Source organism: Embiotoca jacksoni, unplaced genomic scaffold (assembly GCF_022577435.1).
Source record: "Embiotoca jacksoni isolate LCO1_2020_lvr unplaced genomic scaffold, fEmbJac1.0.p SCAF_24, whole genome shotgun sequence".
Lineage (NCBI taxonomy): Eukaryota > Metazoa > Chordata > Actinopteri > Embiotocidae > Embiotoca > Embiotoca jacksoni.
Window position 1 is genome coordinate 5,489,849 of NW_027185375.1, and position 27,360 is coordinate 5,517,208.

The window sequence follows — 27,360 nt, forward strand, 5'->3', positions numbered from 1 at the left end:
CTTTGAAATGTTCATTGAACCCTGCGGTGTGCTGAATTTAAATAACGCGTATATCGAAACGTATCTATCTGGTGGTCGCGACCACATCAAATTATTTTTGTCATAACTCAAGCAAAATGTGTTGATTATTTTAAAGTTCAGCATCATGATGGAGCGCTTACGTGAAATCTTTCGGTGGAATGCTGCTCCCTGTCGACTATCAGCTTAACTGCACGCAACTACTGAACAGAAAGATCTGACATGATTTAAAGGAGCCCCACAAAGTTTACACGTGAAGTTGAGATGACTTGTCGTGAAGTGAGCTAAACTGTCTGTGAAATGCTTGATCTTTTGAAACTTTGCACAATCTCAAAAGAATAAATAACTGGCTTGTATTATGGGAAATGGTGGATGCAGAGTATTTTAAGCTTAATCCACAGTAGGTACTATAAAAGCTGCTTCTCTCACTTTTTACCATTTTGTTTGTCATCCACCTCTTGTGAGTTCCCTAACTCAAGTCGTTGTAACCCAGTATCACGGCAAAATGTGAAATAGACACGCCGGTCCGCTACAGCAAAACCTGAAATAGTCACGCTTTACACGGCATGATGAAGTTAGAATACAGGAGGTGGCAACGAGTTGTTTTTTGTTTCCTAACCCCAGTCATGTTTTGTTTTGTTTTTTTCCTAACCCCAGCCATGTGCTTATTTAGTAACCCCAATAATATGATTATACTTTTACCATTGCAGTTAATCAGAAACAGGGTTAAAGATGATCAAACGCATTTAAAACACAAAGTTAATTGATTTCATTACATATATTGACAAAAATTAAAAACACAGCAGTCAGAACGACGGTTGCAGCAGTGGAGGGGGGTTGGTTTGATTAAACTCACTCCAGGCCCGACCGGTTAACTACAGAGTAAACCACCTCTGTGTTTCTCTGTCTATTGCTCGTGTCTTGCCTCTTTTTGAAGTGGGGAGCTGCGTACTGCACACCAGAAACATCTTCATTCTGCTGGGAATGAGAAAGATGCATTTTGGATTTGTCTTCATACAAACGTGTAACTCATGTTTGGAAGATTTTATTTTTAAATTACCTGACTGTCAGCAGTGTGATCTGGATGTGACCCTTTAAAAAAAAAATTTAAAAAAAATTGTAGTCATTAACTTAAATAGTCATCTGTCATTGGTAAGCAGATACCTCAAAATAAAGCCCAAACAATCTGCATGGCTGAATACAAGTGTGTGTACGGAAATAAATGAATTTAAGTACAATCAGCCTATTTTCTTATTCTTTCCAAGACATCACTTTTGCGATAGATAATCATTAGTTGTACCTTCAGAATGAAGATAATTCCTCCTGTTCATCTGGCAGAGAAAACCACATAGGACGATGTTCAAGACGACAGACGCAACCAGAGCTGCGACCACACAAGGCACTAAGACAGACTGCTTCTCTGTAAAACGTAGAAACCAAAGTAAACCAAGATTAAAAAATTTAAAAAAAAAAATACGAGCCTGAAGAGAAAAGAAGTAGCTTCCGTATTTTTCTCACCTTCAACACTGAGTCTCGCTCCATTCCCAAACAGTATCTCCCCACATGACGCCACGGCACAGTAGTACGTCCCGGCATCAGACTGGCTCAGGTTCCTCATTGATAAACTGCACTCACAGCCTGGAGACGTGGAGTTCTTCACACACTGACGGCTGCTCTGTGTGTTGACGTACATGATTCCAAAGTTTTCTGAATCCTTTTTGAACCAGTAAACATTGTATTCTCCATCTCTGGCTCCAGCGGGCACCGTGCAGTTCAGAGTTGCAGAGCCTCCTGGTTGCACAGAGTTGGACTCCGGCTGCTGGGGGAAAGACCTGCGACCGGACTCTTAAAAAAACAGACATTTTAGGAAATGATATGAAACCAAAGAGCAAATGGAAAAATGTAATGAATAGCTTTTAAATTGTTGAATGTTTAAAATCTAAAAGAATTACCATTCAAAAGTAAAAATATTCCTTTCTTAAAATTAGTGACGGTAATGCTGATTTCTCCACAGAAGTACATGGCTGAATCCAATTCCTGGACGTTGGAAATGCTCAGATGGTAGAACCCTTCTCCACTATCAATTGTAAATCGTTTGTTGTCTTTAAACTGGTTGTGGAAGATGTTGGAGTCTGGTGAATGTTTGTAGAAAGAGGATAGTATCTGAGGTTGCTGCCCTGCTACCTGCTTGTACCAGCATAAGTGTTTAGCACGGAAGACATAGTAACAAGGTAAAGTCACATTATCTCCAGGGTTAGCGTAGAGCAGTGCACCATCTGAAACACAGATAAAGATGACCGCTGAATGCAAACATAATGATACACATTAAAAAAAAAAAAATTTTTAAATCACAATTGCATAATCACAGGCGTTTCAAGTAAGATTTAAGATACCCAGAAACCATTTTCAGTGTGAATAAAGAGTGACTTACAGGCTCTAAAGACAAGAACAAAGAGCACGTAAAACCTGAGCATCCTTTCCTCTTCGGTGTTCAGACTCTTCAGTGTGATGGCGGTTAAAGTAAAGGAGTCGAAGGCAGGCGTTGCACCTTCAGTGGAAAATGGTCTGTACGTAACCCAGGTGCATACGATATGTGGGTTTCGAAAGGAAGTGCGAAGCACCGATTTGACAGATATTAAGTTTGACCCATTTCTCTGATTTTGACACCACCTATAGTACAAACAGCATGTTTCTGTGTGTTTTACTCCACAAAGCTGCCTGATTTCACTATAAAATTTGATTCAAATTGATCTTTCAAAAACATCCTGCATTCGTTTGAACTTCGATACACTCTCTGTGGTGTAGATGTGTTTCAGATGTATAAAGTGCAACAGGCTTGTGCACCTCAATTTTGCATCCTTTTGTGGATGAAAATTCTGCCACACATAACTCATCAACGCTGCTTCGTCTTGACTAGAGGAGATGCCTCGTGCACAGCAGTCAAGCAGCAGAGGGGTGGATGGGTCATAATGTATTTGGGCTTTAAACCATTCCGTTCTTATTGAGACGACAGTAGTTCTTGAAAGTCCATTTTTTTTTTAACACGAGGATTCGATGTGGTGTACTTTTCTAAACTTGCAATGATTCTAATGTTCTGAATGAGTTTCAGCTATATGTAATGACAGAACTACAATAATTAAGTCTGCTAAAGATAAACATATCATGCTGAGATGTAGAGTAAGTCAAGTAATTTTTGATATATTCTTAAAATGAAAAAAGGTCCAATTTAGTCATTGTGACTGTCAAAATTGTATTTGAGTCATTAACTACACCAAAATCTCTGGCTTGATTTGTGATCTTTAACATTAGTAATTGGCATGGACATTTTGATTTGTTCAATTATCTTACTGGGTGATATGTATATGATATGAGTGCGTCATGACAGTGATATTACATGCACTTAGATTTTTGTTGTTCCATATTCTGAGTCAGTGTGAACATGTAGATATTGAACAGAAGAGGTCTGAGAGCGGAGCCTTGGGGATCTCCACGTGTCATTTTTGTTCATGCAGATGTGCAATTATTACCAATCCAGGCAAAGTAGTTTCCATACTTCTTGATGTTTCAAAGAAGTGTTTTGTATTAGTATGTGTTTGTTTTAGTGTTTGTACATACTGTGAGTGCACATGCATGGCAAGCAGATAAATCAGGGGATTTGAAAGCAGAGGCAAATCATTCTCGACAAAACTTCATCCAGCTTGGATTTTAAGCTAATTCTACTGACTCACTGTTCAATAGTTAAATTACATCATTCTTTGATACAGTTACAAATTCTTGCTGTCTTACAACAATGTTACATAATACAATACATTTTGGTATCAAGGGTAAATAGTTGACTCTGAGAGTAATGTCGTCCAGAGACAATAAATAGACCCAGAGGCGCTCCGCAAAGAGTTTTACCTGTGAGCTAACTGTCCTGTACTGTAACTCTCTGGTGATTTAATGGATAACACCGACTCATCTTTTCTCATATCCACAGTGTACGAGTACAGCCCCGCAGTTTCCCTCAACTTTCTGATAAGGTACAATAAATATTCACAAGTTGTCACTGATTGACATTGATTGATACTTTATGGCCAAGTAATAATCCTGCATTGTCAGACAAATATTATGAGTTGCCAGGTTGTGAAAACTCTTTGTCGTGATATTTAAATACTTATTATTGCTCTGTAAAACAGAAATAATGGATGTATTAACAACTAATAAAACATTACTTAAACTTAAAAAACAGCTTTAAAATATTTCGGTTTCAGTCAGATTTTAGTGCATTGTAACTTGAGACTAAATGAGCTCACTATCTCATGAGCTCTGTACCACTATTGGAAGAAACTGTGAGCTAAAACAGTTCTCTTTCCATATCCTTTCATTATTTATTTTCTTCATACAATTTTTTAATGCTCAGCTTTGCATGTTCGAATCTCTGTTGCAGATCTCAGCCGTGTGAAGCAACAGTCTGAATTGAATCTGCTCCGTGCGACATCAAGACCTTTTCCTTTCAAGATGCTGTACTGTCCTTCCAGCCAGGGGGCAAACATCACCTTCACCCCCTCAAACCAAACAACCAAGTTAAGTCCCTTGGTTATTTTTACCATTTCCCTCCACGGCCTGGTCTCTACCTTTGGCATCGTGGAAAACCTCATCATCCTCGTAGTGGTGGGCCTCCATGTCCGCCGCTCTGTCATCAGCATCTGGATCCTGAACCTCGCTGCCTCTGACCTGCTGACCACCTCTTTCCTGCCCTTCTTCACCGTCTACATGGCCAAAGGCAACTCCTGGACGTTGGGCCCGACCCTCTGCCGCATCCAATCCTCCGTCTTCTTCCTCAACATGTTCGTCAGCGGCTTCCTGCTGGCGGCCATTTCTATGGACCGCTGCTTGGTGGTGCTGAGACCCGTCTGGGCTCAAAACTACAGGAACATCCAACTCGTGGGCATCATATGTGGGGTAATCTGGGCCTTGGCCGTGGTCTGCACTATTCCCTTCTACATGTTCCGTGATACCATCACCTTACCCACCGGGAGGGTTATCTGTTACTACAACTACGCTCTGTTCCGCCCTAGTGGACCACATGACCTGCAGTCTTTATGTAAGCATCGCAAGCAAGGCCTGGCGATATTTAGGCTCCTTCTAGCCTTCCTGATCCCTCTCATAATCATCATCTTCAGCTATGCTGCCGTGAACACCGCCTTGGCCCGCAGAGGCTGCCGGCGGCCTTTCCGTTTTGTTCGACTCGTAATGGCCGTGGTGGTGAGCTTCATTCTCTGCTGGACTCCCTACCACTTGTTCATTATCATCCAGGTGATGGTTCCCAGTGAGCATCCTGTGCAGTCATTTACCAGCAAGGCCCTCCCGATTTCAGCAACAATTGGCTTCCTTAACAGTGTCCTCAACCCCATTCTGTATGTGTTCAGCTGCCCTGACCTGTGCAGTAAGATCAGGCATTCTCTCGGCACAGTGTTGGAGAGTGTTCTGGTTGAGGATCTGGCAGAGATGGCCCGGCGCTATAGCACCGCCCGGGGCTCACTCAGCACCGCCCGGGGCTCACTCAGCCCCGCCCAGGGCTCACTCAGCACCGGGCGGGGCTCACTCAGCACCTCTGAGTTTGGGATGAAGCAGAAGAATTCCACTCAATCTTTTGTTCCGAAAACAGAGGCGGAATCTAACTCGGCTTAGACCTGGAAAGGTACCATCAATTCTGTAAATATGGCTTTTACTCACTTCAACTGCACAGAGGAACAGCCTTTATATGAAAAAAAAGGCTTTTATTTCTGTATGATATTTCAGTAAGAAGAGCCCTTGTTTTCTGATCTGCTCCAGTTACAATATATTGCAGCTTCAGTCCCTTTTTCTGTCCCTAATTCCCTTTGTTTCATATTTCCTTTCTTTTGTGTCACTTCCAAACTGTCACTGATGAAACATTTCTGTATTTCATTTCAAATTGAAAGTGGTCAGGCAACTCATTTTACATATGTTCGTTGCAAGGTTTTAGTTTAAAACATTTCTGATCTATTACATTTCACTGATGGAAACTTCATTATTTTCAGAGTCAAATCCACTGGACTTTGTCTTCCTGATGGAAGTTCTTGTGTGAAAATGTCCATTATGCCAAATCATTTTAAGTTTTAAGATTGTCGGGCCCTGCGTTCTTCATTAGTATTTTAACCCGGTCCTTTAGCGTCATTGCTTTGTTTGTGATGGCTACGTCTTCAGCTGATGACCTACTTTTTATTTTATTCAAGTTTACGGTACTTGTAATGTCATTTGTGCGCTCGCTTTGCACATTTTACTGATGTGACAGCAGGAACTGCAGACGCATGAAGTGTTGAGATGGTATCGGTCGCTCAAAGTGCTGAAACAAGTATATTTTTGGAGCTTCTGTATTTTCTTTCCTTATTGGTTCATTCACTCCGGGTGCTTGAAACAGATGTCTTAAAATATGCACTGTACCTCTGGTTTGTTAACCAGTCATTTCAATGGAGTGAAATGAAGATGAATAAAGAGATAAAAAAAAAAAAAAACATTATGTTTTGATGTGGTTTATAACGATTAAACCACAGTCATGACTGTTTTGTCTGTGGTGATTCACATTCATTCTATTTTCAAAATAACTGATAGGAAACAAGTGATTAAACAGGATTTTTTTTTTTAATTATTATTATTGTTGTAAACATATTAGCAAAAAATAGGTTGTGCATTTTGCACTTTTCACACTCGAAACACAGTCTCAAAGCAGAAACAAATACATCTTTTCAATATGCGATCAGATCGCTTCCAGATTTTTAATTTATTCATCTTTATATCTCTTCTTGAGGCAACAGTGAGAACCAGGGGCTGAAAAGAGCATTTTAACATGAGGGTCTACGGTGATTGACTCGCTTTTGGAACTAGCCTTAGGTGTCCACTGGAGGAACTTTTTTGCACTTCACATTGGTTTAATTTTTAGTTTTCTCTTAGGATTCCTGTCTGTTCCCAGTGTGTTTTCCCGTTTAACCCCCGAATACCTCTCCTCCTGTGTCCTGTCATTTCCCTGTCTGTTTTTTCCCTCAGCAGTACCTTCCTCCAAGCACCGCCCACTGCCGCACCTCTCTCCGGCAGCACAGCTGAGCGGCATTCCGAGTGATTACGCCGGCCGCTATTAATACCCTGGTCTCCTGCCCGTCCGGTTGTCAGTTCGTCCGTTGTCTTCCCGCAACCCGTCCAGTAAGTCCGTCCGTCTCCCGGTGTTAAGATTCCGATTCTGACTCCAACCTGTTTCCTGTTTCCTGCCTTTCAGTGTCGAGCCACGGGCACCCGCCTGAACGAAGAAGATTCCAGATTGTTCCACGGAGATCATCTGCGGTAATCTTGGCAATCCTGTGTCGAGCTACAAGTGTCACACAGTCAACCCTGCCTATTCCGTCCAGTGTCGAGCCACGGGCATCACCTGCACGAAGAGACCTTCCAGTGTGTTCCTCGGAGATCCGCTGTCGAGGGTTTGGGCGATCCTGTGTCGAGTCGCGGACGTCACACAGTCGATCCAGCCAATCAGCCCGCTGAGGAGAAGTCTGGGGATTCCCCCCAGCGGAGCTACGTCACCCGGTCACGTGCCGAGGAGATCCCCGGGATTCCCTCGGGTGGCAAGGCCCCGCGCCGGCAGCCAGCCGCAATCGCGGAGGAGCGCATAGCCGCACATTTGGACTCAGACATTTTGTGTGCCTCCTGTTGGTTATCTATACCTAGGAGAAATAAAGGACTTGGTTCACCTGACATTCCGCTGCTGTGTCTGCATTTGGGTTCACTTGAAGCACACTTCACAACAGAACAAACTGACCAGACGTGGACCCAGCGACTGCAGCAGAATCCACCTCTGCGGACCACCTGCAGAGGGCGCTTGCGAACCAGGGGATTCTCATCGGACAGCACCATCAGCTGTTCCAGGGACTGACTGTGACGCTCAACAGGCTCTCGGCTCCCAGGTGGCAGAGTTCGGGACTATGATGCGGGATCTCTCTCTCTCTCCAGGCCGTCTCTGGACCGTCCATCGCTGGACCGCCCGTCGCGGCTTCACCTCCTCCCCGTGAGTCATTTGTTCCGCCCCCGGAGCCTTTTCACGGGGCTACAACGGGTTGCAGAGGATTTTTATTACAAATGATGTTAGTGTTCCGGCAGCAGCCTATCACCTATGCCTCGGACAGTTCGAAGATCTCTTATATGATAGGGTTGCTGCGAGGACGAGCCTTGATCTGGGCTGAGGCCTGGCAGACTCGGAACTCAGTAGACTCTACCTCGTTCGCACGGCTGAGGGAGGAGTTTAAGAAGGTGTTCGATCACCCGGAGTACTCCAGTGATGCGGTACAGCGGCTGCTTCACCTACGCCAGGGCGCTATGAGCGCGGCTGAATTTTCAGTGGAGTTCCGGATCCTAGCTGCCGAGTCCGGTTGGGACGAGAGGGCCCTGCGGGGTGTGTACCAGAACAGTCTATCCGAGGTACTTAAGGATGAGCTCGCCGTTCGGGAGGAGGCCGACTCCTTAGATGAACTCATCTCTCTCTCCATTCGGCTGGATAACCGGATGCGGGAGAGACGGTGCGAGAGGACCCGCCGGACTGCCCCGCCGGGCCGCCAGTCTAACCCCTTTTCCAGTTTCTCGTTCCAGGCACCTACACGTCGACCCACTCCTGATCAGTTGGACCACACCGCTACGACGACGCCAGCGGACGAGGAGCCCATGCAGCTTGGGAGGTCGCGTCTCACTCGGCAACAGAGGGAGCAGCGCCTCAGGTCGGGAGATTGCCTCTACTGTGGGGAGCCGGGGCATCGCGTCGCTTCCTGTCCGGTTCGGCCAAAAGAGGGAGCTCGCCAGTAGTGGTTGGGACACTGGCGAGTGAATCCAAGCGTTTTCCCCATCCCAAGTCTCGCCTGACGTTGCCAGCGAGCCTGGGCTTGCCATCAGGTCCTCTTCCCATCTCGGCCATTATTGACTCTGGAGCCGAACAGAACTTTTTAGACTCCACGTTCGTCTCCACGCACGGGATTCCGGTGGAGGCTCTGGAGCGGCCGCTGTCGGTGAGCGCCCTGGATGGCAGCCCGCTGGTGACCATCACACACCGAACTCTGCCTATTCCTCTGCTCGTGTCAGGCAATCACCGCCATAAGATTCGGTTGTATGTGTTCCCGACTCCTCAGACGCCCCTGGTTTTGGGCCATCCTTGGCTCCGGGACCACAACCCCCGGATCGATTGGATAGGAGAGAGAGTCCTGGGTTGGAGCCCGGCCTGTCATTCGCGCTGCCTCAGATCCGCCGTTCCCCTGCCTGAAAACATCCCCTGCAGTTCTACGGCTGGACCCGACCTATCCTCTGTTCCCCGGGAGTACGTGGATCTGGGGGAGACTTTTAGTAAGGAACAAGCCCTCTCCCTACCACCTCATCGGCCGTACGACTGCGCCATCGAGTTGCTCTCTGGCGCATTGTTTCCCACCAGCCGCCTCTACAATCTGTCCCGACCCGAACAAGAGGCAATGGAGCGATATATTACAGACTCTCTAGCCGCAGGAATTATCCGTCCCTCATCCTCCTCACCGGGAGAGGGTTGGTTTTTTTTGTAACAAAGAAAGACAAGACCCTGCATCCCTGCATTGACTACCGTGGTCTCAACCAGATTACCACCAAAAATAAATACCCTCTACCAGTGCTAGACCCCGTCTTCGAGTCTCTCGCTGGGGCCACCATGTTCACTAAATTGGACCTCCATAACGCCTACCACCTGGTCCGAATCCGAGAGGGAGATGAGTGGAAGACGGCGTTTAACAGCCCCCTTGGTCATTTCGAATATTTGGTCATGCCCTTCGGCCTGACCAATGCCCCTGCTGTCTTCCAGGCCCTGGTTAACGACGTTCTTCGGGACTTCCTAAACCGGTTGGTGTTCGTCTATTTGGACGACATATTAAACTATTCGGCTACCCCCGAGGAACACTACCATCATGTCCGTCAGGTCCTTCAAAGGCTCCTGGAGAACCGGCTCTTCGTTAAGGCAGAGAAGTACGAGTTCCATGTCCCTTCCGTCCAGTTTTTGGGCTTCATCATAGAGGAGGGGCAGCTCCGAAAGGACCCGGAGAAGGTCAAAGCTGTGACCGAATGGCCTGTGCCCTCCTCCCGGAAGAGACTTCAGCAGTTCTTAGGTTCGCCAATTTTTACCGGCGGTTCATCCGGGGTTACAGCCAGACGGCTCTTCCCCTAACTCGACTCACATCCACCAAGGTGGATTTTAGCTGGACACCCGAGGCCAACAAGGCCTTTTTGGCCCTCAAGGAACAGTTTGCCTCGGCCCCTATCCTCGCACATCCGGATGAGAGGCGCCAGTTCATAGTCGAGGTGGACGCTTCGGATACTGGGGTCGGGGCACTGCTGTGCCAACGTTCAGCCGCTGATTCCAGGCTTCGACCTTGTGCGTTCTTCTCCCGAAGACTCTCCCCTGCCCAGCGGAATTACGACGTAGGTAACCGAGAACTGCTGGCTGTGAAATTAGCTCTGGAGGAGCGGAGGCACTGGCTGGAGGGATCAGCGCAGCCTTTTGTCGTCCTCACAGATCACAAGAACCTGGAGTATATACACTCAGCCAGAAGACTAAACCCCCGTCAGGCCCGCTGGGCATTATTTTTTTTCCCGTTTCAATTTCACCATCACCTTTCGTCCAGGGCACAAGAACACTTAAGCCCGACACCCTGTCCCGTCAGTTTTCCCCGGATGAGGAAGAGCCAACCCCGGACACCATTGTGCCTCCCTCCTGCGTGCTAGGGGCGCTGACTTGGGAGGTCGAGACAGCGGTGCATGAGGCTCAGCGGACCCAGCCGGACCCCGGAGGAGGTCCCCCTGACCGGCTGTTCGTTCCTCCGTCCGTCCGTTCCCAGGTCCTGCGGTGGGCCCATGACTCTCGGCTCTCCGGCCACCCAGGTATCCGCCGAACCATAAACTGGCTTTGCCGCACCTTCCGGTGGCCGTCCCTCGAGGAGGACTCGCGAGCCTACGTCTTGGCCTGCACTACGTGTGCCCACAATAAGGCTTCACACCGACCCCCTGTGGGACTACTACGACCACTCCCCACCCCCCCAGCGCCCATGGTCTCATATTGCCCTAGACTTTGTCACGGGGTTCACTCCATCTGACAAGAACACGGTCATCCTGACCATAGTGGACTGGTTCTCAAAGGCGGCCCACTTCGTTCCACTCCCCAAGCTTTCGTCTGCCCAGGAGACCGCTGACCTGCTGACCCTACATGTCGTCCGACTCCATGGCATCCCTGCGGATATTGTGTCTGATCGGGGCCCGCAGTTCGCCTCTCAGGTCTGGAAGGCGTTTTGCCGGACCATCGGGGCCACGGCCAGCCTCTCCTCGGGGTTCCACCCCCAAACAAATGGACAGACCGAGAGGCTGAATCAGGAGTTGGAGGCCGTTCTTCGGTGTGTGACCACCGCCAATCCCGCATCCCGGAGCCGTCACCTTCCATGGGTAGAATACGCCCACAATTCCCACACCTCCGCTGCCACTGGACTGTTCCCCTTCGAGGCCTCCCTGGGCTATCAACATCCCCTGTTCCCTAGCCAGGAGGTCGAGGTAGCAGTCCCATCGGTCCAGGTCCATGCCCGTCGCTGTAGGCGGGTGTGGAGGGAGACTCGGGCCGCCCTACTCCGCACGGCGGAACAAAATAAGAGGGTGGCAGATCGTCGCCGGGTTCCCGCTCCCGTGTACCAGCTCGGACAGCAAGTCTGGCTCTCAACAAAGGATATTCCCCTTCGCACAGAGTCAAGAAAGCTGTCCCCGAGATTCATTGGACCTTTCCCTATCACCGCTATAATCAACCCCGTCACAGTCAAGTTACAGTTACCGACCTCCATGAGAATTCACCCTGTCTTCCATGTCTCTCTCCTGAAACCCGTGGTCACCAGCCCATTAAATCCTCCGGCCACACCCCCTCCACAACCCCGAATCATCGATGGCGGGCCCGTCTATACGGTAAATCGCCTCCCAGATGTCCGCCGAAGAGGTAGGGGGTTCTAGTATCTGGTGGATTGGGAGGGTTATGGGCCTGAGGAGCGGTGCTGGGTACCACGCTCCCGGATCTTGGATCCAGAGATGGTTCGCACTTACCACCGACAGAACCCTGACAAGCCTGGCGGTTCGCCAGGAGGCTCCCGTTGAGAGGGGGGTACTGTTAGGATTCCTGTCTGTTCCCAGTGTGTTTTCCCGTTTAACCCCCGAATACCTCTCCTCCTGTGTCCTGTCATTTCCCTGTCTGTTTTTTCCCTCAGCAGTACCCTCCTCCAAGCACCGCCCACTGCCGCACCTCTCTCCGGCAGCACAGCTGAGCGGCAACATCGAAAATACAACCACATAGACATCCTGAGGTTGTCTCCAGGGTTAGCGTAGAGCAGTGCACCATCTGAAACAAACATCATGATACACATTAAAAAAAAAAAAAAATCACAATTGCATAATCACAGGCGTTTCAAGTAAGATTTAAGATACCCAGAAACCATTTTCAGTGTGAATAAAGAGTGACTTACAGGCTCTAAAGACAAGAACAAAGAGCACGTAAAACCTGAGCATCCTTTCCTCTTCGGTGTTCAGACTCTTCAGTGTGATGACGGTTAAAGTAAAGGAGTCGAAGGCAGGCGTTGCACCTTCAGTGGAAAATGTTCTGTACGTAACCCAGGTGCATACGATATGTGGGTTTCGAAAGGAAGTGCGAAGCACCGATTTGACAGATATTAAGTTTGACCCATTTCTCTGATTTTGACACCACCTATAGTACAAACAGCATGTTTCTGTGTGTTTTACTCCACAAAGCTGCCTGATTTCACTATAAAATTTGATCCAAATTGATCTTTCAAAAACATCCTGCATTCGTTTGAACTTCGATACACTCTCTGTGGTGTAGATGTGTTTCAGATGTATAAAGTGCAACAGGCTTGTGCACCTCAATTTTGCATCCTTTTGTGGATGAAAATTCTGCCACACATAACTCATCAACGCTGCTTCGTCTTGACTAGAGGAGATGCCTCGTGCACAGCAGTCAAGTAGCAGGGGGGTGGATGGGTCATAATGTATTTGGGCTTTAAACCATTCCGTTCTTATTGAGACGACAGTAGTTCTTGAAAGTCCGTTTTTTTAACACGAGGATTCGATGTGGTGTACTTTTCTAAACTTGCAATGATTCTAATGTTCTGAATGAGTTTCAGCTATATGTAATGACAGAACTACAATAATTAAGTCTGCTAAAGATAAACATATCATGCTGAGATGTAGAGTAAGTCAAGTAATTTTTGATATATTCTTAAAATGAAAAAAGGTCCAATTTAGTCATTGTGACTGTCAAAATTGTATTTGAGTCATTAACTACACCAAAATCTCTGGCTTGATTTGTGATCTTTAACATTAGTAATTGGCATGAACATTTTGATTTGTTCAATTATCTTACTGGGTGATATGTATATGATATGAGTGCGTCATGACAGTGATATTACATGCACTTAGATTTTTGTTGTTCCATATTCTGAGTCAGTGTGAACATGTAGATATTGAACAGAAGAGGTCTGAGAGCGGAGCCTTGGGGATCTCCACGTGTCATTTTTGTTCATGCAGATGTGCAATTATTACCAATCCAGGCAAAGTAGTTTCCATACTTCTTGATGTTTCAAAGAAGTGTTTTGTATTAGTATGTGTTTGTTTTAGTGTTTGTACATACTGTGAGTGCACATGCATGGCAAGCAGATAAATCAGGGGATTTGAAAGCAGAGGCAAATCATTCTCGACAAAACTTCATCCAGCTTGGATTTTAAGCTAATTCTACTGACTCACTGTTCAATAGTTAAATTACATCATTCTTTGATACAGTTACAAATTCTTGCTGTCTTACAACAATGTTACATAATACAATACATTTTGGTATCAAGGGTAAATAGTTGGTAGCTGTGGGTGTGTAGTGTCATAAATAAGTAACAATGATTGCAGACCTCATCTTCCAAAGCAGTCTTGAATGACCCCTAAACTTTTTGGATTGGTTGATATCCATTATATGTCTTATAGCCATCATTTTATCTTTCCATTACCTATACCTGCTTTACCCTGGACAGGATAACAGCAGGGGTTGGAGCTGATCCCAGCTGACTTTGGACAAAGGCAGGATAAAACCCTGGGCAGGTTGCCAGTCCGTCACAAGGGCCAACACAGAAAGACAGACACTCACATTCAAAGCCAGAGTGTCCGGAGAAAACTCATGCAGGCGCAGATAGAAGACGCAGACTCCACACAGAAAGTGCTCCAGGCGAGGTTCAACCCTTCTTGCTATGAGGCGACAGCGCTAACCACTGCAGCCTCTTGTGTGGAAGCCATGTTGTTCAATCCACCACACGAAGTGGAAGTGTGTAGATTTGAACTGGCATCGAGAGGGAGGGGGAGACACAGTATTCTTTAAATACAGGGACAGTGGTGCACATTTGCAGACAGTCTTACCAGTAGGACGTTCATAGTGTTGCACTCGGTTGTTGGCACAAAAAGTGCCTAAAATAGTGGCATGACGAATGGCAGCAGAGAGCTTAAGACAGGGGTGTCAAACATACGGCCCGCGGGCCGGATCAGGCCCGCGAATAGGTTTAATCCGGCCCGCGAGATGATTTTGCAAAGCATAAAATTGAGCTGCAATTTTTCAATGAATGGAACTGCTGTTCTAAATGTGTCCGGTGGGTGTCGCAATAGCAATTCTGTTAAGCAAGCAAAGTGTTTCTACTGGGGCTGAACAAGTCGGCTACAGCCAGTCCAGAGCGAGCTTGTCATTCTGCCTGACCAATTTGAACATTACGTGATTTGGCACCCTCATTGCCCCAAAATGTCTCTGTCAAAAAAGAGACAAGTGGACGCAGAGTGCAGAGTTTTCCAAGAAAAATGGACATCCTCCTATTTATTCACGGAAGTGAATAAGAAAGCTGTGTGTTTGGTGTGTTCACAACATGTTTCAGTGCTGAAAGAATATAACCTTCGTCGCCACTATGAGACTCTTCATGCCAACAAATACAACAACTTTCAAGGACAACAGAGAAGAGAGAAGGAGGATGAATTATTGGCGGGTCTGAAGAAACAGCAGTCTGTGTTTACTCGTAGGCGAGAAATCAGTGATGCTGCAGTGAAAGCCAGCTACATTACAGCTCATGAAATTGCAGTGGCTTCAAAGCCATTTATTGAGGGGGAAGTTGTAAAAACATGCGTGCTGAAGGCTGCGGAGATTGTGTGCCCTGAAAAGCGCCAGGCTTTTGCAAATATCAGCCTGACAAGAAATACAGTTGCAGACAGGATTTCTGATCTTTCGGCGGATTCGGACAGCCAATTGAAGCGCGGAGTAAAGTCATTTATTGCTTTTTCAGTTGCAATTGACGAAGGCACGGACATTACTGATGTTGCGCAACTGGCAATATTCATCCGCGGAGTTGATGACACTTTGACTGTCACCGAGGAGTTTGTGGATGCCAGGTTTCAGGAATGAAATAATGGGCTTAAAATGCTGCATGAGATACTGCACCCTGATATAGTTCTGTGAAAATGATTGTCTTCTCTGGAAATTTAAAGAAAATGAACAGTGTGTGATTTACTGTAATAAGGTTAGAAATTTCAGTTCATAAGTTTGGTTTGTTGAAATTATTTATGCATTGCACAGCTTTTATTTTTCTATCAATAAATAGTTTAATTTACATGGCAGAGAGTAACTCAACCGTCTTGAATAGTTTCTACCTCAGTTTTTATGGTTTGTTGAGTTAGCACAGGATTAATATGTGGAAATGACAAATGAGGTATTTAATACCTAGAAGAGTTGTTTTATTTATTTATTTCGTATTTTGTTCAATCCCAGGTAGACTGTGACTTAAAGTTTAATGACTTTGTAGACACACTGAGACGAAGTTTAAATTCCAATCATTGAAGCATTGTGTTCTTGAAATTGCACCTATTTTTTCCTCAGAATTTTCAACTAACTTGAAGTGTTTTGTCAAGAGGATTTTGTTTTTGTGTGTTGTGTACATTTTCAGAATGTGCTTGTACTATTTTGGACCTAAGTAAAACAAAGAAAACAATCTGAAGTTGTCGTTATTTTGAAGGTATTATGCCATGATTTTATCGGTCCGGCCCACTTGAGAATAGATTTTTCTCCACGTGGCCCCTGAGCTAAAATGAGTTTGACACCCCTGGCTTAAGAGAAAAGTCTGTCCTCACTTTCACACAACTGGCCAATCACAGTGCGAGTTGTTAGTTTCAAAAAGTTAGCGTATGAAGAATGATCGGACAGAGACCTCCTTTAGCCACCATCAGAAAAGGAAGCACTTTTTTTTTTAAGCTAATTAATTAAGTACAAAGCCTGCTTTACTCTTCATTAGTTTACTCTTTATTGTAGAGGAAGAAAAGTTTTGAGCTTTTGACATGGGAGAGAAAATGACTCGCAGGTTTCAACAGTACAAAAACAAGACAGAGGTGTTATTTCTTTGCCTTGTCATTGTTTAAGTAGCACACACAGCTCACCCTGTAACACACTACACAAACCGCAGTGAGACAAAAAGCAGAAGTGCTTCAGACTGTTCAGTCACCGATTACACAGGTCTGTCTTGGATTTCAAAAGTATTTTGTGATGAAAGTAGTGATCATCATGGTAAGACAGATAACAGATAAAGAGATGTGCACTGTAATAGGCACATGCGATACTACTTAGATTCTTTGACGGGCTGAAGAGGAAGGGGAAATGTTTAATAGTAAACAACGTCGGCTCCAAAATGTACCAGCAGGTGTCAGTGTAAACCTAGAGCACAACACAAAGTCAAACCAGAGAGTTGTGTTTGCAGACATTTAAGCCCTCACCAGACCTGCAGCAGTCATCGTTTCTGTTTAACTATGTCACAGCCTTGCTTATTTTATTTTACACTTGGTAACTTCTGCTTTGCTGGCTTTCTCTATTCCTGAGGTCTTCAACACTGTGACACTCACAAGTGCGCACGCTGCGGTTTGTTGGACAACAGAGCAGTGAAGCACCTTTTCCTCGATCGAACTGCATGTTGGTTTCAGGGGGCCGTATTCACAAACCTCTAAAAATCGTCTCGGAGAGCTCCGAAGCTTACGTGTGATTTCCGAAACTTCATGTCGAGACAGAAACTTGTATCTCGGCGAAGTTGTGTGGGCTGGACCCATTGCTTGGTTTTGACATGTCCTTTTTAAAAGGTGTGATTGATTGGTTTTTCACCTTCGGCTCCGTTGAGGCCCAGGATGCCTTTAACTTTTATCTTTAGGTAGGTAGGTATATACTTTATTAATCCCCGAGGGGAAACTTTTTCGCCACAGCAGCATACATACAGAAGCAATAATAGAAACAATAGAATAAAATAATAGAATAGAATATATAATAGAGAAGCAATAAAATAAAATAGCAGTAAATAGCAGTAAAAAATAGAAATATAAAATATAAAATGCACAGTATATACAGTATATATACAGTACATTAAATATCTATATATATTATATACAACAAACCAATAAACACAGTCAACATATATATATATATATACATACAGTACAGTATATATCTATATATATAATATACATATAAAAAAAGGGGAAATTCTTAAGGAACATCACAGTTCTAAGAATTTTAGATTTTCTTCAGTGGAAGTAACTCTTTGCACCAGGAAGCTTTATTACCTCACATGATAGTTAGAGTAATGAGTTAGATGACACTCTGGTATGCAGCTTTCAGTAGTTGAGCAGCATGAGTAGAGACTACTGTATGGATTCTATAAGCAAGCTCTGTTTCTGTAGAAGAGTTTTAACTTTCTGAATACGGTGTTTAACAGAAGTTTAACCAACCTTCCAATTGTTTACAGAGCTGAACTGTATCTGTTAGATTTCTCGTAGCAATTTGTATCATCGCCTCTTTTTATTTTGACTTTCGATTTAAATCATAAAATCTATTGGAGCGCAACACTTTCCGATGATCATGTTTCCCTTACCGTCTGTGTTATTTACAAATGGCGCTGTTGACAATGGGATTGTCGCTGGATTTTTGTGGACTGCAGTGCTCCCTCTAACAATATAGGCAGGGCCAGAAAACACAATCTGTTTGCTTATTTTTCTCAAAAAGAGATCCATATAATGGAGTGGTTTTATAAATAAACCATAGGGAGAGTCATTGAGAAAGTGGTGCTAACTCAACCTGGTAGTGGATATAGTCCTTATAAAGGAAGGCATTTTCTAGTATTTTTATTGCTGATATAGTGAATTAAATTCTTAATTATTTAAACTATAGATAGGTAAAACCCATTTTTTCAATATACTCTCGGTTGCTGTCGTTTTATAAATAACCCTGACTGAAATAAAATGTGTTGTTTATCTTGATTGTGAAGATTAGTAGCTCGGTCGTCAGATAACTTTCTGATGCCAAATGTTAAAGATGATTTATATTAGGGGGGGGGGGGGAATCATCAAATCATAAGACAACTTGAATTATAGACTCTATAAATAACAGCCTTCAAACAGCAAACCTAGCAGACATTATTTTTGAATAACAGCTTGACACTTTTAAAAGCGATATCATTTGGCACTTAGCTATACTTCAAATTCTAAGAAACATCTTTTGCGGTTGAAGACTTCCTCTTTCTATAAGTACACGCCTACAAAGCCACTGCTTTGTATGGTGTCTGCAGTAACATAACAGGACAGAGACCTTATCAGAGTTGCCACGGACAACGGGGACAGGTAAGGTAACGGGGCCTGTGTGGTTGTATTAAAGGTTAGCACAAAGGGTTAAGTGAGAGGCTATTCATCCTTTTCCGTTTCAGCGTCAGTATCTTGCAACACGGCAGATAATTCCCTGATCCGCATTATGTTTTTTTCATAAAGAAATTAATCAAATCTTGTCATTTTATTATTTATTCTTTTAGCCGGTTGTAAAGAAATTCTCAAAATGACTTTGATATCTCGTATACAGACAGGCTGCAATTGTTTCATTCTTCGGTGCATTAAAATGTTCCATCTGTGTGATTTCTAATTTCAGTTCGTTGTTGAGAAATTATGTGAGCCATTAAGTTTATTTGTGTAACACTTTGCGAAACATACAGAGGTGTTTTATGGTGGCGGCGCATTACGTGACATTATCACATCGAACTGTGAGAGTAGTTACACAAGTGCCTTTAAAAAGATGTGTTCAGTGGATGTGGTAAATGGTGAAATATAAGATTGCCAAAACAGACTGGCAGCACAAGGGCTGTGAAAATATTGACAGTTTGCTCTTTGACTTGTAGAGCTGCTTTTAAATCGACAGAAATGAAGATGTTCACAAGTATCGCGTAAACTGGAGTTTCGGAGGGAAACGCCTTCATATTCTCGTCTTTAAATTTGAAAAGCTGGACAGCTGTTGGCCAAGTTTCAGCTGCTCTACAGAAAGGGTGAAATCATGGTGGGAAACGAGCAGGCATCGCGGAGCTCCGAGCGCCTTAGGTTCAGAGCACCCGTGGGTAACTGCGAGAACCAACGGGAAACCCTGCTGTGTTGGTGACCATGTCATAACCGACCACTATCATGGCAGGCATTTTGACTTGTGATGACCCCAGTTCCATCAGGTGTCCCAGTAAGCCGCAACAGTGAACCGGCATGTGCGAATGGGGTCTCACCTAAGTGGAATGCAGCCATCGTGAATGCACAGGAGGACTCTGAGAGTAATGTCGTCCAGAGACAATAAATAGACCCGGAGGCGCTCCGCAAAGAGTTTTACCTGTGAGCTAACTGTCCTGTACTGTAACTCTCTGGCGATTTAATGGATGACACCGACTCATCTTTTCTCATATCCACAGTGTACGAGTACAGCCCCGCAGTTTCCCTCAACTTTCTGATAAGGTACAATAAATATTCACAAGTTGTCACTGATTGACATTGATTGATACTTTATGGCCAAGTAATAATCCTGCATTGTCAGACAAATATTATGAGTTGCCAGGTTGTGAAAACTCTTTGTCGTGATATTTAAATACTTATTATTGCTCTGTAAAACAGAAATAATGGATGTATTAACAACTAATAAAACATTACTTAAACTTAAAAAACAGCTTTAAAATATTTCGGTTTCAGTCAGATTTTAGTGCATTGTAACTTGAGACTAAATGAGCTCACTATCTCATGAGCTCTGTACCACTATTGGAAGAAACTGTGAGCTAAAACAGTTCTCTTTCCATATCCTTTCATTATTTATTTTCTTCATACAATTTTTTAATGCTCAGCTTTGCATGTTCGAATCTCTGTTGCAGATCTCAGCCGTGTGAAGCAACAGTCTGAATTGAATCTGCTCCGTGCGACATCAAGACCTTTTCCTTTCAAGATGCTGTACTGTCCTTCCAGCCAGGGGGCAAACATCACCTTCACCCCCTCAAACCAAACAACCAAGTTAAGTCCCTTGAGTATTTTTACCATTTCCCTCCACGGCCTGGTCTCTACCATTGGCATCGTGGAAAACCTCATCATCCTCGTAGTGGTGGGCCTCCATGTCCGCCGCTCTGTCATCAGCATCTGGATCCTGAACCTCGCTGCCTCCGACCTGCTGACCACCTCTTTCCTGCCCTTCTTCACCGTCTACATGGCCAAAGGCAACACCTGGACGTTGGGCCCGACCCTCTGCCGCATCCAATCCTCCGTCTTCTTCCTCAACATGTTCGTCAGCGGCTTCCTGCTGGCGGCCATTTCTATGGACCGCTGCTTGATGGTGCTGAGACCCGTCTGGGCTCAAAACTACAGGAACACCCAACTCGTGGGCATCATATGTGGGGTAATCTGGGCCTTGGCCGTGGTCTGCACTATTCCCTTCTACATGTTCCGTGATACCATCACCTTACCCACCGGTAAGATTCTCTGTTACTACAACTACGCTCTGTTCCGCCCTAGTGGACCACATGACCTGCAGTCTTTATGTAAGCATCGCAAGCAAGGCCTGGCGATATTTAGGCTCCTTCTAGCCTTCCTGATCCCTCTCATAATCATCATCTTCAGCTATGCTGCCGTGAACACCGCCTTGGCCCGCAGAGGCTGCCGGCGGCCTTTCCGTTTTGTTCGACTCGTAATGGCCGTGGTGGTGAGCTTCATTCTCTGCTGGACTCCCTACCACTTGTTCATTATCATCGAGGTGATGGTTCCCAGTGAGCATCCTGTGCTGTTATTTGTCAGCAAGGCCCTCCCGATTTCAGCAACAATTGGCTTCCTTAACAGTGTCCTCAACCCCATTCTGTATGTGTTCAGCTGCCCTGACCTGTGCAGTAAGATCAGGCATTCTCTCGGCACAGTGTTGGAGAGTGTTCTGGTTGAGGATCTGGCAGAGATGGCCCGGCGCTGCAGCACCGCCCGGGGCTCACTCAGCACCGCCCGGGGCTCACTCAGCACCGGGCGGGGCTCACTCAGCACCTCTGAGTTTGGGATGAAGCAGAAGAATTTCACTCAATCTTTTGTTCCGAAAACAGAGGCGGAATCGCTGCATGAAGGTCTCTAACTCGGCTTAGACCTGGAAAGGTACCATCAATTCTGTAAATATGGCTTTTACTCACTTCAACTGCACAGAGGAACAGCCTTTATATGAAAAAAAGGCTTTTATTTCTGTATGATATTTCAGTAAGAAGAGCCCTTGTTTTCTGATCTGCTCCAGTTACAATATATTGTAGCTTCAGTCCCTTTTTCTGTCCCTAATTCCCTTTGTTTCATATTTCCTTTCTTTTGTGTCACTTCCAAACTGTCACTGATGAAACATTTCTGTATTTCATTTCAAATTGAAAGTGGTCAGGCAACTCATTTTACATATGTTCGTTGCAAGGTTTTAGTTTAAAACATTTCTGATCTATTACATTTCACTGATGGAAACTTCATTATTTTCAGAGTCAAATCCACTGGACTTTGTCTTCCTGATGGAAGTTCTTGTGTGAAAATGTCCATTATGCCAAATCATTTTAAGTTTTAAGATTGTCGGGCCCTGCGTTCTTCATTAGTATTTTAACCCGGTCCTTTAGCGTTGCTGCTTTGTTTGTGATGGCTACGTCTTCAGCTGATGACCTACTTTTTATTTTATTCAAGTTTACGGTACTTGTAATGTCATTTGTGCGCTCGCTTTGCACATTTTACTGATGTGACAGCAGGAACTGCAGACGCATGAAGTGTTGAGATGGTATCGGTCGCTCAAAGTGCTGAAACAAGTATATTTTTGGAGCTTCTGTATTTTCTTTCCTTATTGGTTCATTCACTCCGGGTGCTTGAAACAGATGTCTTAAAATGTGCACTGTACCTCTGGTTTGTTAACCAGTCATTTTATTTTTATGCATTTCAATGGAGTGAAATGAAGATGAATAAAGAGATTAAAAAAACAAAAACATTATGTTTTGATGTGGTTTATAACGATTAAACCACAGTCATGACTGTTTTGTCTGTGGTGATTCACATTCATTCTATTTTCAAAATAACTGATAGGAAACAAGTGATTAAACAGGATTTTTTTTTTAATTATTATTGTTGTAAACAAATCAGTAAAAAATAGGTTGTGAATTTTGCACTTCTCACACTCGAAACACAGTCTCAAAGCAGAAACAAATACATCTTTTCAATATGCGATCAGATCGCTTCCAGATTTTTAATTTATTCATCTTTATATCTCTTCTTGAGGCAACAGTGAGTATGAATGTACAGTTTAGGCAAATATGAAACAATAGAGTCCTTTAGTGCTGACCAAACAAAAGTTCAATTCTTTGAGCACCGAGATCTGTGCATTATCTTTGTTTGTGTCCTGGAAATACTCCGAGTCACGTTAAAGGTGTTCACTGCGAGTCAACACGGGCCTTTCCACTGGGTGGCACAATTGCTTTGGTTAAATACCAGGTGCCAGATGTGTAGTTAAATCCAAGTTACATTGCCAGAAGGTCGCTAATGCCCAGTTCCCCTCTACTGCTGGGTGTAAGAGTGAGCTCTGGTGCTGAGGCTCATGTTTTTGTGGGTGTCTCGCCCTCGTCTCAAACAGGACAGGGACCTTTGCAGCTCCAGGCGGGCGTCGTGGCACAGGAAGATGTAGAAGAGGGGATCCAGTAACGTGTTGAGGCTGGTCAGACCGTAGCACAGGCGATAGATGAGGAAAATGGAACGCTCCAGTCCGCACGGCTCATCCGTCAGCAGCAGGGAGACAAACCTGTATCCGCCCACGAGGTGGTAGGGTCCAAAGACGGCGATGAAGTTGACGGTGATCACGACTAGGATTCCTACGATCTTGTGCCGCTCGTGGTCAGAGAGGGAGGGAGACCGTCGGAGCGTCACCCCGATGTGGGCTGAGGTGTAGCTGAGGGCAGAAGCAGAGTTGCAGATGAGGAATCGGCCTTTTCATGTGAATAAACTGAAGGTGTCATGTCCCCCGTAAGCGAGGGAAAGTCTTTGGATTCTTTTGGTAAACTGCAGGAAAAGAAAACTCGGTAGTTTCAGTGTCGAGCAACACCTCAATATTTGGTGCGTCAAGTTTTAACCCTAATTTTGGTTTATGTTCTAATTGCTCAAACAAGTTCCAAATTTTCTTTCCATAAGTTTTATTGAATTATTTGTGAAATTGGTAAAAAAAAAATTTTTTTTAAAATGCCAGCTTTGCGTTTGTTGTCACAACAATTAAAATGACTTAGATGACTTGGTGTAGACTGGAAAAGAGCGACTCAAAAACCACATAACCATTGCTGGAACACGTAGGGGTCTTGGATCTTGGGGTGAGGGGGGGGGGGGGGGGGGGGTTAACTCACCCTAGAATGGCACATGGCAGCAGGAAGCCAAGGCCCACCGTGATGATCTTGAAGTGAGCGTATCTGGGGCTGACGGGGTACTGCTCCAGACACAGCAGCCTGTCGGAGTCGAACACCGACGGCAGCAGCCCGCTCAGGCAGAACAGGAAGGTGAGAGTCCACACCGCCACACCTGACACGGCCGCCACCCTGACTGTCCGCACCCCGCGGCTGCTCAGCGGGTACACGATGGCCAGGCAGCGGTCCATCGCTATCAGGCACAGGAACATGACGCTGGCGTAGACGTTCACGTAGAACACGTAGCCGACCAGCTCGCAGGTGAGCTGGCCGTAGGGCCAGCGGTGTGCGCCTTGCAGGTAGAGAATCCACAGCGGCAGGGTGAGCAGCTGGAGGAGGTCCGACAGCAGCAGGTTGAGGATGTAGACCAGCTGACAGCCCCCCCCGCCCGAGCGACCCAGGTGGTACAGTCCCCAGAGAGACAGTAGGTTGCTGGGGAGACCCAGAGAGAAGATGACGCCATAGATACAGGTCAGGCCGAAGGTGTCCGTGTCCAAGGGGAGGTTGCAGGTGTCATTGGACATGTCTCTGTTGGTGGAGGACCTGACATGGGAAGCTAGAAGTGACTTCAATCAGACGCTGATTGGCACTCGCACAGTGATGTCTCGGTTCAGGAAAACCCATTCATTCACTCAATGCAAAGGAAAAGAAAAGAAGTCTCAGTTTGATGCATCTAATTGTCTATTTGTCCATTTGTTCATAAATCCATTCTGCTGCGGAGAAGATCAGGCTCAGACTCCATGCCGTCAGTCAACCAGTCTTCAGAGTATCCTGGATCCATTAACGGAAACAAACCCTGCAAAGCAAACAGCCCGAGTACTTTCGTACAGTCCGGTATCAGCAGGTGCATGCAGAATTAAACCGTATAATGCGAACTTAAGACTTTTCACTCACCTCTCAAGGCTTTGAGACCGACTTTGTTTCACAAAAGTGTGCTACCCACTCGGCGGCTGGCTGACCTGTGCTCGATAAATGTTGGGAACACGGTGTCTCGACCGAGCCTTGTCTATTCTGTGATCGTTTCCTCCACAGGAAACCCACTTCTTCAGCTTTAAAGGCAACATCCTGAGGCAGGAGAACGCCTTTCTGCCCCAGAACAAAAACATACACTCTCTCTTTCTCTGAGCCGCCCTCTCTCTTACTCCATTAGCAGTCAGGATAATTAAGATGGACAGGGGCTGTGAGGGGAGGAACTGATGTTCAGTGTCCACTAATGCACTTTAGATTGCTGATTACTGGCTGCGATCCATTAGACACATTAATGTCGTGCTATCACGCTTTTCAAAACATTTCAATATTGTTCATGCTATGCAAGTATACTATAGACCTGTATAGAGGGTTCAGATTTTCTTCCTATATTGTGCATCTTGCTGTGTGTGTGTGTGTGTGTGTAAAATAGATGTGTGGCATGTGTCAAGCTGACAAAAAAAGTTTTTTTTTTACTTTTCTCATTGCGGGGACTCAAAAAGTAGGTTTCCCCAAAAGTAAACCATCTTAAGTCAATATACATGTATAAGTCAATATGTCCTCCTAAATGACAAACACAAGAATCTGTCTGACTGTTTGTTAATACTGTTGTTGCGGGGACATACGCATGCTTACACAGTTGCATTGTGGGAAGCTGCCACCCTTCTCGATGCAAAAAAAAAAAGCTAGTCTCCTTAAAGTAAATCATGAGGTTTCAGGCTGAATAATTGGACACGCAACCAACTGAGTCTCCAGGAAATGAATGACAGACCAATGTAGCGTCCTCTGAAGTAACGGAAACACAACTCTTTGTATGCGTGTGTCCTTCTATCTCCATCCAGTTAACAATTGTGAACATGGCGAGTGAGGACAATTTAGGCGAGGGAGTACACTTTACCGAGCCTTCACTTTTTAACGCGCCTTTAAAAGACTGTTTGACTTTGTTTTCGGGCCGATCTTTGATTAGCTTTAGTTGCCTGCATACACAGGGATTGTGTGCGTGTGCGAGGATTGTGTGCGAAATGTTTCTCAATATTTGACGAGTAAGACTCGCTTGATTGACAAGATTAAAACCACAGGGAGAAGGAACAGACAAACAATTCTATAGTACCAAGCACAGTTTGCAGAAAAAAACAAAATGAAAACACAAACCTGATGTCGTTGATACAGTTCGGAGACAGTGAAAGTGTTAAATTTAAATGTAGGAAACTTTTCTCAGGCACCACAGGAAGAAAAAAATCATACACAATTGAAATTGTTTGAGTGAAGAATGGGTTTATTGAGACAATAGGTGTTAGTCGGTATTTTTACCACATGGTTTCAAAGGGGAGGAGGGTCTAATCACTCACTTTGTTTCCTTTAAATGTCACAAATATCTAATTCATTTATTAATCCAAGAGGGTTACCGATAAATCAAAAAAAAGTTCCCTGGGGTTTTACCACCACTGTGTGCACTCTGGAGGTCTGCACGTAGACCTCGCTGGACATGAAGGGACAGATATTAAGTGTATGTTAACTGAACTGCGAGTCAGGTTCGGGGGGGGAGGGCGGGTGTCCCTGGAGAAGGTCCCAGTACCGAGGCTGCATGATAAAGTTGTTCCTGCAGGAGGCTGCTGCATACCACAGGAAGTTCTCTGTTTCTTTAATCATGTCATGTCAGGGAATTGTGCAAACTGTATGCACATGGAAAGATGGCGTGGTCGGTGCAAGTGCAGCTCGTGAGACTTTGCCTGCACTGAGCACCCACCGACCACATTGAACCTCAATGGGGAACACTGGGTCCGTTACTTGCGGTAGATGGGGGGTCGGCATGCCCCCAGTTTGGGGAAACAGGCCACTGTACCAGCACAGTAGCTAAGCTATGTATTGCTGTGGTTGGGGTTAGAGACAAAACGTTCTTTACCCACCTGAAAAAACTCTTTATCAGTTCAGCTTGATGCTACATTTGGAGTATTTTGACCTCTCTACCTTGCAGTCAGACAGCCCTTTCCGACGGCAAACTGACGACCTTATATCACTCTTTCAAAAGCCACCAGACTCCTCTGAAAAAAACTAATTTTACCCACCGCAACACAAAAATTGCTGATCTGCTGCTGCTTCAATTGTTGGTGGTGTTGGAACACATTTGGTTTGGATCCAAACTAACACTAAACTCACACAATGGCACGTGCTGACCCCAAACTGCAGGTATTATTACTGACTTTGCATGAGTTCTCGTACAAACCCACTTCAAACAAAGCAAACTATCGCTTTAAGCCTGGGCGGTACACAATTCTGCAAATCATACAGGAAGCCGCAATTTCAAAAACCGTCGGTCTCATTGCTACATCGTCCTGTCACTTAAACAGTCCATTACAGTAACCACACAATCCCATTGAGGGGACCACAGCATTCATTTCAATATGCATTCTATGTATGTGTTCAGTCCTGTAGGAAGCTGTATGAGAGACACACGTGAAGTCATGATGCAAATACTGACGTCTCCACGTCTATTGTTGTTTAGGATAATCGCCATAACCTACAT

At 45.0% G+C, this 27,360-nt stretch overlaps 4 protein-coding genes across 4 annotated transcripts; 2 read left to right on the forward strand and 2 right to left on the reverse strand.

Moving 5' to 3' along the window:
* Positions 1 to 811: 811 nt before the first annotated feature.
* Positions 812 to 2,492, reverse strand: LOC138203820 (uncharacterized). Its single transcript, XM_069158811.1, has 6 exons — positions 2,450 to 2,492; positions 1,971 to 2,294; positions 1,537 to 1,863; positions 1,319 to 1,438; positions 1,079 to 1,110; positions 812 to 993 (listed from the first exon to the last, which is right to left on the reverse strand). Exons 1-6 carry the CDS (start codon positions 2,490 to 2,492, stop codon positions 871 to 873), a joined length of 969 nt encoding a protein of 322 aa, XP_069014912.1. The 3' UTR covers positions 812 to 870.
* A 2,026-nt stretch (positions 2,493 to 4,518) lies between these two features.
* LOC138203821 (prostaglandin D2 receptor 2-like) lies at positions 4,519 to 5,691 on the forward strand. Its single transcript, XM_069158812.1, has 2 exons — positions 4,519 to 5,521; positions 5,585 to 5,691. Exons 1-2 carry the CDS (start codon positions 4,519 to 4,521, stop codon positions 5,689 to 5,691), a joined length of 1,110 nt encoding a protein of 369 aa, XP_069014913.1.
* A 14,174-nt stretch (positions 5,692 to 19,865) lies between these two features.
* LOC138203822 (prostaglandin D2 receptor 2-like) lies at positions 19,866 to 21,547 on the forward strand. Its single transcript, XM_069158813.1, has 2 exons — positions 19,866 to 19,911; positions 20,319 to 21,547. Exon 2 carries the CDS (start codon positions 20,390 to 20,392, stop codon positions 21,545 to 21,547), a length of 1,158 nt encoding a protein of 385 aa, XP_069014914.1. The 5' UTR covers positions 19,866 to 19,911; positions 20,319 to 20,389.
* Positions 21,548 to 22,534: 987 nt separating this feature from the next.
* LOC138204173 (probable G-protein coupled receptor 132) lies at positions 22,535 to 24,829 on the reverse strand. The gene is made up of 3 exons (XM_069159324.1): positions 24,765 to 24,829; positions 23,814 to 24,666; positions 22,535 to 23,368 (listed from the first exon to the last, which is right to left on the reverse strand). The coding sequence occupies exons 2-3, from the start codon at positions 24,392 to 24,394 to the stop codon at positions 22,981 to 22,983; spliced, it is 969 nt and encodes a 322-aa protein (XP_069015425.1). The 5' UTR covers positions 24,395 to 24,666; positions 24,765 to 24,829; the 3' UTR covers positions 22,535 to 22,980.
* Positions 24,830 to 27,360: the final 2,531 nt, after the last annotated feature.

Excerpts from the sequence above, each read along its gene's own strand:
- LOC138203820 (XM_069158811.1), bottom strand. The coding sequence starts at position 2,492 with ATGCTCAGGTTTTACGTGCTCTTTGTTCTTGTCTTTAGAGCCT. Across the intron at positions 2,295-2,449 it reads TGTTCTTGTCTTTAGAGCCT|ATGGTGCACTGCTCTACGCT; the intron begins GTAAGTCACTCT and ends TCTGTGTTTCAG. Across the intron at positions 1,111-1,318 it reads GAATTATCTTCATTCTGAAG|GGTCACATCCAGATCACACT; the intron begins GTACAACTAATG and ends TTTTTTTTAAAG.
- LOC138203821 (XM_069158812.1), top strand. The coding sequence starts at position 4,519 with ATGCTGTACTGTCCTTCCAGCCAGGGGGCAAACATCACCTTCACCCCC. Across the intron at positions 5,522-5,584 it reads GGCAGAGATGGCCCGGCGCT|TCAGCACCGGGCGGGGCTCA; the intron begins ATAGCACCGCCC and ends CCCAGGGCTCAC.
- LOC138203822 (XM_069158813.1), top strand. The coding sequence starts at position 20,390 with ATGCTGTACTGTCCTTCCAGCCAGGGGGCAAACATCACCTTCACCCCC.
- LOC138204173 (XM_069159324.1), bottom strand. The coding sequence starts at position 24,394 with ATGTCCAATGACACCTGCAACCTCCCCTTGGACACGGACACCTTCGGC. Across the intron at positions 23,369-23,813 it reads CTGCCATGTGCCATTCTAGG|CTACACCTCAGCCCACATCG; the intron begins GTGAGTTAACCC and ends TTCTGCCCTCAG.